The 11,813-nt window shown below is 41.4% G+C and overlaps 1 protein-coding gene across 9 annotated transcripts in view; it reads right to left on the reverse strand.

The window, feature by feature from the left end:
- The window catches only part of PHF21A (PHD finger protein 21A), a 121,573-nt gene that overhangs the window by 5,215 nt on the left and 104,545 nt on the right, over positions 1-11,813 (reverse strand). For all 9 annotated transcript variants that reach the window (XM_039868000.1, XM_039868046.1, XM_039868036.1 and 6 more), the window contains 5 exons: positions 10,300-10,351; positions 9,481-9,560; positions 8,970-9,030; positions 6,290-6,453; positions 471-626 (listed from right to left, as the gene is read on the reverse strand). In XM_039868000.1, the coding sequence (XP_039723934.1) occupies positions 471-626; positions 6,290-6,453; positions 8,970-9,030; positions 9,481-9,560; positions 10,300-10,351 (513 nt within the window). The remainder of the gene's footprint in view (positions 1-470; positions 627-6,289; positions 6,454-8,969; positions 9,031-9,480; positions 9,561-10,299; positions 10,352-11,813) is intronic.

The following is an 11,813-nucleotide window of genomic DNA, read 5'->3' on the forward strand; positions in this document are numbered from 1 at the left end:
AGATAGCACTTTATAGTTAGTTATCTGATCCTGATGACAACACAGATTACGAGTGAAACTTATTATTTGACTTAAACAATTAACGGAGCACTTTCATTCAAGGATTATATTTTCCAGAGTTTCAAAACCACATACTGGGTTTGGACTATTCTTAAGAGCATGAGGCAGAAAGTCTTAAGGATTTTGAAGGGTCAAGGTAATGAGAAGATAAGTCATTTCAAATAAAGGGAAGCAGTTAGGGTCCTGCCCCATCCGTACACGGAGTCACTGCCTTATAACTGTGACAGAACCTCTGAGTGGATGGATGCTGTGAGGGTCAGTGGTGTGCCGCAGACAGGGCAGAGGTGGCCCGGAGAACCACCAGGAAAGGGAAGAGGCCCCACCATTCCCTAGGTTAGAGGGGAAAGGAAGTCCTGTTGACTGTGTTGCCTTTCTCCTTGGCCCGCACCCTGCCTGGGCCCCTACGGTACCTGGTCCTGACATCTGGGACAGATCCACATGCCCTTGGGAATTGTTTTCAGAGGCGGGTCTAAGCAGTCCAGATGATACACACGGGAACATGTGTCACACATCAGCAGCTGACCACTTTTTCTGCAAACACTGCAAAAATCCTCATGGATATCACCCTATGAAATTTAGAGGAAAGGTAAGAGAAAGGACAAAAAGATAAAATGTGAATGTTAACATGCACATTCTGGATATGTATAAATGTTTTAGGACAATTAGCTGTGTCCCCTCTAACATGTTACGAGAGGATTCGTGGAAGTAGAATTACCAATGGCACAAGCCCCCACCTGCCCCATATGGCAAAGGTTCCCTGGTCAGGGGCAATATTCTTAATTTTAAAGTAGACTTTATAGGAAAGCTCTGCAGTCATCTAAGCCAAAATTAATTTTACAGGTGATAGCTCAGCATTTATTATGTTTTGGCAGAGTCCAACCCACATATCAGAAAGTTTAAAGACATTAAAATCTGTGCATCAAAGTGTCTACAATATTATACAAACAATCCTTATTACCTATCATTTTTGGAAGGAATTTAGAAGGATTGGGAAAGAAAACAGACAAGAAATGGAATTTTACTAAACTCTTGCTCAGGGAGAAAAAAATACAGTCAAAGTTCAAAAGGGAAAAGATTAAGTCAGGATCAAATTAAACTCACATGAGCTTTCTAATATGAAGGATTTAAAAAGCCAAAGCAACAGCTGACAATGTTCTCTCTTAAAACAAGTATTTGGCATTTGCTGTTCAATGGACCATTCTATTCCGGAGGCTTTAGTCCTCCAGATGGGAAAAGAAGAGCAGCCCCAGTGCACTCTGCCTGTCTCCCACACCCCTTCAGTGAGTTCTAGTACTCGGGTAAGCCTGCCGGAGCCCTCTGAACAGAAGGCACGAGCAGAAAAAAAAAGGCAGATCCACTTAAAATTTGCAGAGAAGAAAACTGAAAAAAACAAAAAAAAAACAAAAAAACCCAGAGGTATTAAAGAGGTAGTTTTCGGCAAGTCAATTCCTGGCCTGTTCTCTAAATGGGATTAATGCCGCTGATAAAGACACCAAAGAAGGGAAGACTGAAGGGACGTGTCAGAGGTGAGCTGGCAAAGGCAGTGCCACCACTTGGAGCAGCCCTTTCACTTCCAATGTGCTGTTTCAGATTTGTAGGCTATTCCGCCAAAAAGCCTAATTTAGAAATTCTGCACAGGAAACAATGATACAGACAGCAGTGTTCAATTCTTCCTTTCTATGGTATAACCCCTCAACCACCACAGCTGAAGGAATGTACCTGCCCAGACCTATAATTTCTCTCTCTAGGAAAGTTTCTCTGTAATTCACTAGGGTATCCAGCAGCCTAGAAAACTGGCTGTAAAAAGTTATAAGATAATCAGAATGTGGATGGATTTTAACCTTTCTCAGTAAGAAAATGTTACCTCTGGGCAGTAAAAAAGGTACTCAGTACATGTGAAAAAACACCGCATGATAATGCAGCCCAGCAGCTCAACTTCCAGGCGTTGAAAGAGGTAAGGTTTTATCCCTCGATTAACCATGATTTTCTTCTTTCATTCTTAATATCGGGCTGAGGGGTGCTCTTGTCTGCAGCACTAGCCCTATATTACAAGTCTGCATCTTAATGAAGTTTATAAAAATTTTAGAGTTGCAGACAATGTTTTGCATGATAAAATTATCAGCGATGAAGTAAATGACACAAACTGGGTATCTTATTCAGAGGGATTTGTTGGGTAAAGAGTTCTACTCATTCTCCTTTGCTCCTGAGTAAGGAGATCATCAAAGCAAAGAATAGGTAAAATAAAAATTACTTTCTTTCAAGTTGTGAAAGGAAAGAAAACTTCCTATCCTCTTTACATATCCTATAGCAGCAGTTCTTAACCTTTTTGGTGTCAGGACCACATCACACTCTTAAAATTACTAAAGACCTCAAAGAGCTTTGGTTTATGTGTGTTATATATATTGATATTTACTACATTAAAAGTTTTATAACTTTTTAAATTTGAAAGCATTATAGAATTAGAAGTTATAAAAATAGCTTATTGAAAAAATTTAAAACACCAGAACACACAAGTGCACGCTCCATTAGCTGTTAAAGCGATGGCATCATCACTTGTCAGGAAAACTCCACTGTCCACTCGAGAGAATGAGAATGAACATGGAAAAGAATGTTTTAGTATTATCATGAAAGTAGTTTTGATCTTCGAAACTCCCTGAAAATGTCTCAGGGACCCCTCCACACCACACTTGAGAACTACTGCCCATAGAAATAAATATAAAATGATAAGCTATGTATTTCATCCGCACAGAATGGCTTCCTTGCTGAAAGAGAGCAGATAAAGTCCTACAGAGGTGTGGTACCAGGTCAAAAAGCTTGGACTTTGGTGACTGACCAAATTATTATCATAAATCAAATGGTAAGTTAAAAGATAGCTGACCCACAATTCTTTGCTAGGAGCTGAGGACACGTTTTTTTATATCGATTTCAACTTTGCTAAAATAAAAAAAATCATAACTATGTCAACATATCTTCCCCTTCTCATAGAAATGGTGATGGCAACAAGGTATATCCTAAGGATTAGTGTCTGGCTGGGTCTTGTATTATCACATCCTTCTAGATGGTTATTGATCTCTAGGAAATGCCTGCCTCTCAACTGTTACTGTTTAATTAATATTGTTGGGGCTTCTGCCACCCAGCAGCAAATACACAGAGCCCTATGTGCTGATTTTAATCACTGCCACTGTAGGAATACTGTAAAAGTAGAAGTCAATTATCATTTTTAAAAACTCCATTCCACTAGGCTTAAATTAGGAATTTCTCAATACACTTAGTAGTTCTGGAAAAGCTTCCCCTTATCTTTAGGTTTTTGAAAAGAACAGTGTTTGCATTTTAAGACAAAACCTGGCAGAAGCTTTTAGTTTGTGATTTGATCTGAGTGGATCCTTTTAAGAAAACAGTTTTATAAACTCCCTCAACCAAAAATCACTTACAAAAAAAACAACACTGTTTAGGAAAGAGACGCACATGCAGAACCACAAAGCCATCTGCTGCCCGGCGCCGTGCACCACCCTGAGAGAGAGCCCTACCAAGAGCTAGGAGCTGTCACTGCCTTTGGCAATGCTTCAACTGAGGAAAAGTCGGGACAATCATTAGTGCCAGAAAACAAGGTTTCTAACAGGGACTCCCCGTTGCTAATTAGCAGGTCAGGTAGAAAACAGGAATCAACTACTAATGCCAAAGGTCAGGAAAGCTGGACGAACCGCTCGATCCTTAGAGTGAGCCACCAACTACATCCAAGGAAGGACACCTGCTGGAGAACAGAACTCTTCTATGACCCCAGTCCCCCAAAGATGACACTTTTTTTGTTGTTTCTGGAATTTTAACTCAGGATGTACACATGGTATTCTTCTGTTCTTTAGAGAGGGGTAGACTATTAGAAAATATTAAGAATCTTAAAAGTCATGGGACATTTTACTTGAAGATGATTCTAAAGACAAGCTCTGTAACTCACAAAAGACATGGGACATGCACAAAATGAACCTCTTGGTTTCCCTCCTCAAACCTGCTCCTTTCATCATTTCCAACAAATGGCAGCTTCATCCTTCTAGCTGTTTCAGGCCAAAACTGGATTTACCCTTGACTACTCTTTTTCTCATCCCTCATTATCTAATCCTGCTGGCTTTTCAAAAGAGATGCAGACTCGATCGCTTTTCTCCATCTCTACTTGTATCATCCTATTAGGCCAAGTGAGCATCAGCTCTTGCCTGGATGACCGCATCAGCCTCGTGTCTGGTCTCCCTGCTTCCCTCCTATCCTTTCCACAGTTTCTTCTCCATCTTTCACACACAGCAATCCTTTTAAAATCCAAGTCAATTCTGTAAACACCTTAGAATAATAAATGCAGGCAAGAACCATCAAAGGATGCTAAAACCAATCAGTAACGGTTTGTTGGGGAACTAGATATTTATACAGACTCGAAGCTGTCTCCACCAAAGAAAAAAGGTACCTTTACAAATGGAGAAAGTTGATGGAATCTATTTTAAGAGATGAAAGTTAACATCGCCGACAACAGGACAGACTGACAGACAACACATGCCATGCCTCCTCCTGCGATGCACTGAGAAGGACTCAGCATCTCTTACTTAGTGTTCCTACAAACATGCACAGCTCGAGTCTATTCTTCAGGAAACAATTAGGTCATCCAAATGGAGGACACTCTACACAGTGACTGGCCTATCTTTTTTAAAAGGTCAATGTCATGAAAGACAAAGAAAGGCCGAGAAACTGTTCAAAGTAAGGAGACTAGAGACAATGTGATGACAATAAATGTCAAGAGTGATCTTGGATTAGATTCTGGAGTGGGAAAAATAAAGTGCTGCTAAGGCAATACCTGAGACAACTGGAGAAATCTAAATATAAACTGTGTATTATATAATATTTTATCAATGTTAAATTTCCTCAATTTGATAACTGCATTGTAGCTATATCAGAGAATATCTTTAGTCTTAGGAGATATAAACCGAAGTCTTTTGGGTGAAGATTCTGCAATTTCTTAAGTAGTTCAGCAAAGCGTGCGTGCGTGTGTGTGTGTGTGTGTGTAGGGTGGAGAAGCATACGTGGTAAAATGGTTACTGATGAATCTAGGTGATGGGTATACATTTGTTCGTTGTATTGTTATTATAACTTCTCCATAAGTTTGAAAATTTTCAAAACAGTCAAAAAGTTACATCACTCTTCTACTCAAAACCCTCTGGTGTGTTCTCATTTCGCTTAAGAGTAAAAGCCACAAGGCCCTGCACTACCCAAGGCCCTGTCACCTCCAGGATTTTACCCCCGGCCACTCTTGCCTGCTCACTGCCCTAGCATCCTGGCCTTCTTGCTTTTCTTCCATGCTATGTGCATTTCTACCTCATGGCTTTTGCACTATTGTTCCCTCTGCATGGAATGCTCTTGCCCCCACATATTCCTCTTCCTATCAAAGAGGCTTTCTCTCACCACTTTTGGTAGAAGAGCAGCCTCCTGCCATAACTCCTTATGCCCCTTATTCTGTCCCACTGGTTTTCACAGCACTTATCACTACCTGACATATTATATGTTCATTTGCTTATCGCCAGCCTCTGGCCAAGCAGTATGAGCTCCTTGAGGGCAGGGAGTTGGTTTTGTTCCCTCTTTTGTCCCTAGCCTTAAGAACAGTGCTTGCTCAGCAGAGTAGCACTCAGTGTTTGTTGAGTGAACTCCCTGCTTTGTAAATACTCATTTAAAAACTTAGGGCACTAGTTTACACTCCTGCAGTTTCTGGGTGAAGGACTACTAAGTATCCGACGCTTTTTCAAGAATCTGTTTCTGACCAACTATGCTGAATATAGCTGCTTTAAAGAAAAGTTTTCCACTTCTTGAATTCTACTTGAAGCAGGAAACAAGAACTGCTGCGGGAAGGTACACCTTGTTCATTTCCCCACCTCCAAAACACCGATGACAGAAACCTGCACACCTTCCAATTATATGAGCTGACTCCCCACCACGTCCCCTGCCTGAGAACTCATTCACCGCGGATCAAATCCAGACTCTGAAAACTCTGACGGAGCCTTCTGATGTTGTGAGCCTCAAGGACACAGCAGGACCTGGGGCCCGAGCAGAAAGCTGCTTTACTGGCATAAAGTGTCCTGTAGGGATTACTGCTGTTCCAGGGTTAGTCAAGGAGATGCAGCTGGTAAGGAGACAACACAGGATAACGGTTTTCCCGATTTAAACTCTCAGAAAGAGAGTGAGCTTTTCCCAAGTTACTTACGTCTGTGGAGGTGGGGCTGGGCAGGGACACAGGCTGAACAGGTGCAGGGAAAGTGAATGTGGTCTCTGTCTTTTCATTTTCAGGGGACTCAGGATGACTGGATGGGGGGGATGTTGGGGTAAGGGCTCCAAACCCCAGCACTGCATTGTATTTTGGAGGACGACCTATATACCAAGAGAAGGGAACAAAAGGGAAAAAAGGGGGAGGGAAAGAAAGGGGGAAAAATGATCTTACATACCTTTGGCCAGTGTTCCTCATTGGCTAGCATGGAAAAGGAAGTGAGGTAGCAGACAGAAGGTTAATACAACAGTCCCAAAGAGAGAAAGAGAAGCAAAGATTTAAATGTCATTAGAAACAACTTCATGAGTCTCAAAAGAAGGGAGGAAAAGAGAGCCTTGGAGAACGACAGGAGGTGCTGGGTCATGTTACAGGGCCTTGCCTTGGTCACAAAACAGTGACATTCCTGGACTATTACAATTTGAGATTTCTAATGCGAGAACCAAAGCTCACTGGGAGTCAAGGCCAGGTATAAGAATTGATTTTATTTTTCCATATCTTTTGCATATTTGCTCTCTAATGTTTCTCTGCAACCATCATTCTCACAATAACATTAATGATTCTCAGTTCCTGCAAACAGATTTATGATTTTTTTCTGCTTTTCCTTTTCTCTTCTGCCTGTATTTTGGACATTTCACTGCCTGGGAGGGTGGAGAAAGGCAAAGCAAGGAGACGAAATTCAAGTTAACTATTCTTACCCCTTGCTAGCAGAGCTAGTGAGAGATACATATTCTGGGAGTAGCTGGAACCTAGGGGTAAGATGTCCTGGGCTGAAACATGAATGTAAGTGGGTCTGGACTCAGGTGCTCTGTCTCCCTGCTTTCTATCACAAACATTTTGGTGAGCAACAAGTCTAAGAACTGGGGCTATTCCAAAGTCTTAGGAAAGGCCGTCACCAGCAACACTGCTAACTCTGCGAGACCTGATTTGAGCAAGAGCATTCTGAATCAAACTTCATGGCTACAGAGGATCTATAAGTGAGCCCTAAAGGGTGTGGAAAGCCCAGGCCAACCACTCTTGCCAGACATGTCTAAGTCAGGGTCCTTGTCTTCTATGGGCCAGGGTCATAGCTTCTGAGCTATGCGTGAACAAAAATGTAAGCCTAGACCCCAAAGGAAAAAGAGAAGTACATAACTGCCTACGAGCACTGGTAGATGGTACGAGCATCATGACTTTGCCAACAGTTATAATTTCTACCAAAATTATGCACAGACATTACACAAACATTACATTACCTATTTGTGTTAAACTGGCAATGTTTGTGGTACAAAGACAGAGCATACTGGTTTGTCTTTTCTAGGGAATTTAGTGCTCTGAGAAGGAGAAGTGGAAGATGAATGCTCTTTGTTCACGCACAGAAGGTATATCCTAGGCATTGCAAATGCAGGCTTTTATCTTCTGACCTTGGCAAGAGATGCCAAGGTCTTTCTGGCTCATTTACCCCGTCCTCTTATCAGATACTGCCCACCAGCAGGCCAATTAACTGTGGCTTCTGGCTGGGGGCTCCTTTCTGAGAACTGTGTCAGAGGTCACTAAAAATCACCAAAAATAAAACAACAAAAAATAACCCATAACATTGATTATTGTGGCCCAAGAACTGATATCAAGCAATGACTTAGGGTTTCCTATCTGAGTATATTTGACTATTTGAATGATGAGGCTGATGCAACATGAGAATGGGTCACTAAGGGTGGGTATGCTACCTCTTTGGGGGAGGAGGTAGTCATGGTACAGTTGCAAGCTCTCCCTAAGGCAGACAAAGGGTCGAGATGACCTCCTAAGCTTCCAATAGCTCTGAGATTGTGTGTGCACACGCAAAAATTAGTATGCTGCTCCACTCACTCTGCAACCTTTCTAGCCTGGAACTATAATTCAGGGACACATTATCATGTGGAGAAAGGGACCTTGGGATGTATTACTGACATCAAAGAACAATTTCAGAACCTTGTTTATGAGCTCAAATTCTGAGCTATTAAGACCTATTTAGACCTGCACAGTGAGAGCTGTTGCTGCTGTCATCTTTGGCCTGCCCTGGGGAGGTCTGAAATACGGGGATGGAGCTCTTTAGGAATTTCTGCTTTCGGGAGCCTGATTTGACAGTGACCTTTTCTTCCTCAGCTGGAGATGCACTCTTTTCATAGATTCTAAGTTCTGGGTGTGGCTACCTCTCTCCTTCCTGGAGAGTCTGCAGCTCACAGAAACTTGAGAGTTATGCTCTCGTCTTACTGGCAGCAAGACAACTTAGACACTACTAAGAACACCTTGGCAACAGCGGTGCTCTGTCTGCTCGAGGATGCTAAAATGCTTCCTTTTACACTGTGTGTGCTGTTCACTGTGCTATTCACAGACGGTCTGGTGGGCCCGGGGCAGAGACGCTGCATTAAGCCATTCCCTTGAGTCAGCTTAGCTAGATTTCCAGGAAAGGCAGCTTTTGATTCAGTATACACAACTCTAAAAAGAAATATCGCTCTCTTTTTCCCTCATTCTCAGAGACTAACAACAACAAAACTATTTTCAAGGGATATAGGAGTCAGGCTCTAGGACAATGGGAGGAGGGACAGGGAAGAAACACAACACAGAAAGCAAAAGCAACAGCGAGGGAGAGATATAAAAAGGTACTCACCTCTCTTCCGGGTCCCCGGATGCATTGTACTGTTCAGGTATGTGACTGCACTCTTCTTACGCTTTGAAGTGTGAAGAAGGAAAGGTGATTGGTTGAATAGCATGGTTACCACTAATACTGGCAAAAGTTAAAGACCAAGCCACAGCACGCCTGTCAACATGCCAACTAGTTAGTGTTAGTCACCCCAAAATCTCAGTGCTAACGTGTTTTATTATATGTACTTGGCTCCGAGAATATTCCAGAGAGATTTGCCTCTGTTTCAGATGACAGCTATGTTGAAGCCAGGATGAATTAAATTTTTTAAGGCAGGTTTGTATCAAACTTAGGAAAAAACTAAGGGGAAAGCAGTGAATAATAAAAATGAAATAATGGAATCAACCAGAGGAAAATCCATCACTTCACAAAGTTGGCCAAGAACAACCAGGGTACTGCTCTTAAGCGGGTTTTCAAATGGGAGGTGCCGAACAAGTCATAAATAGAACTGGAAGGGCCAAGCGCTGGCCAGGAGTACCTCTGGCTCGAAGACCGCTCCACTGTACACCGGATTTGCTGTAGTTCTTCTTTTTCGCTCTTGCCTCTTGCTTTGGATTTCTTGGGAAAGCAAAAGGTCTGAATTAGAAGAGAGGTATGAAGACCCTCAAAAACTTCATTTCATTGTTTTAACTATTAGTTTCCACATGAGAAATTAGAAATGGGGGCCAGTCTCTTTGTTGCACTGTAGCCTCAGCAGAGACAAGCACGTTGCTGGAAGCAAATACATAGGATGATCCACTCTCACCTCAGAAAGCAGGATCATGCTGTCCTACAGTGTGGCTCTCTGTAATTGACAGCTTATTGGTAGACAACACTTGTAAACAAGTTGTCTTGATTTATTTTTAGATCATTGTAATATAGGTATGGATGAACTTACTTTATCCATAACCATAGTTCATCATTCTTGAATTAAATAACCAAGACAATATAGCTTTGTAACTGTTCTTAAGATTCTGATAACCTAGAGTGATTGAAAAATATAGACAAATACTTGTCAGAGGGACATTTGCTACTTTATGCTGTCAGGGGAAAAAAAAAAAGTTCCCCTAAGTGAACAGAAGTCACCTTAAGCCAGGCACTTGGGTGGCTTCCCTAGCACAGTGGAAGGGGAGGGAGGGACTGAACATTACAAAGAGGGAAAGTAATTTTTACTCTAAAGGAAATAAAGTCCACATTGATTGAATTACACTGTACTTGTGTTCCAGCTTCCTATTCTAGCAATACAGTCAAACACCATTTTCAAGAGCAAAGCTCTGGACCAGAGAGGCAAAGCATATTCATGAATATCTTCTCTTACCTTCTAGATGGTCATGTGTCACCAACCCCAGAGACACCATGAAAGCAAGTTTCTGTGCCAGAGAAACAAAAGAAGAATCTACTTCAGTTTGGGTTCTCACAGAGCCAATCGCATGTTCCTAGTTAGAGTCCTGGGGAAAGCCAGCCCAACAGGCTAGTCACCTGAAGGAGGCCAGGTTCAGGTGAACAAACAGCAGGGTGCCCTCTACTCTTAGCAGCTATGGAGCCACCTGTAGCTTTCTTGTCTTACAAGGACCAAAAGAGAAGGACTAGGGCCTACATCTACATTCTCAATGACAGAAATCAGCATCTTGAGTGACCCAAATTTGTTTGTTTCAGAAATATCCTCTTAGAGGGAATAGGATTTCATATTTGAAAAACATGCAGAGCATCTCACACAAGCTCCAGATTCTAAGTACTTCACTTATCATAATTAGGTCTTCACTTGTCATGACATGTCAGGGTTCCTTACCTTTTTACCACTAATGACTAAACAATGCTAACTCAAAGCTAAATGAGTTTTAGGAATAAATAGCAGGAGGTTCTGCTTAATACTATGATTCTTTAATCAAACATGGGCTTAAAAATTATAGAACCATTTCTCTCTAACTAGAATGATTAAAATACTACATCCCAGAGCTGGAATAATAGATGCTTAAAGTTGGAGAGAACAACAGTTTGACTCCTATTTTGCTCTTTGGTTGCATGTGGTCTGGAAAGTACTGTCTTCATTTTCTGCTGTACCACCGCATGTGGCTGCTATGTATACCGAATATGCCTCATTAACTTCTTTTGCTGATGAATAAAGAACATCATCAATTGATAGGAGACATACTCCTGTAGAGTTATTTATACCACAGTTTGGCCTTTAAAAATCTTGACATTTTATCCTCAACATTAAATATCATGATATTTTGGCCTGAAGTGATAGGTTCAAGCTATTCAAGGTAACTTTTTTGAACATACAGTCCTTGAGCAAGTCACTTGAAAACACAGAAATGTCCTTTATTGATATTCTAAGTCCTAAAGAAATGTCTTTGTTTCTTATTCCAAAACTTAGGTGGGCACCAATCCCCCCAGACTACTTCAGGAAGGAAAAAGCAGTCTTGGACTTGCCCATTTTCCGCACTGCGCTGTTGAAACAGCATGCACTTTGTTGTTATCAATTAATACATTCCTGATTTTCACTATTCCTTCAAAACTTAATCAGGATTAGCAGGTTCTGTTAATAAGGCAGTGTGAACCGACATACACATGCCCTTTCTTTCAATCAGGTAACAGCACTCTTCTCGGTCACCCATATCCAATTCACCTTTGCCAGTCTAGATCAAGCTCACAAAAGTATTATTAAATGGAAAAAAACAAAAAAACAAAAAAACATCTCTTTTCCCGTGGAATGGATTTTCAGTGATAAACTAAAAAGTTATCAAGAACTTTCACCTCATCTATGTATCACACGTATGCCAAGAACTAATTTCTTCTCTTTATGGCAGTGATTCTGCCCATCTAGAAGGT

Source organism: Pteropus medius, unplaced genomic scaffold, assembly GCF_902729225.1.
Source record: "Pteropus medius unplaced genomic scaffold, Ma_sr-lr_union100, whole genome shotgun sequence".
Lineage (NCBI taxonomy): Eukaryota > Metazoa > Chordata > Mammalia > Chiroptera > Pteropodidae > Pteropus > Pteropus medius.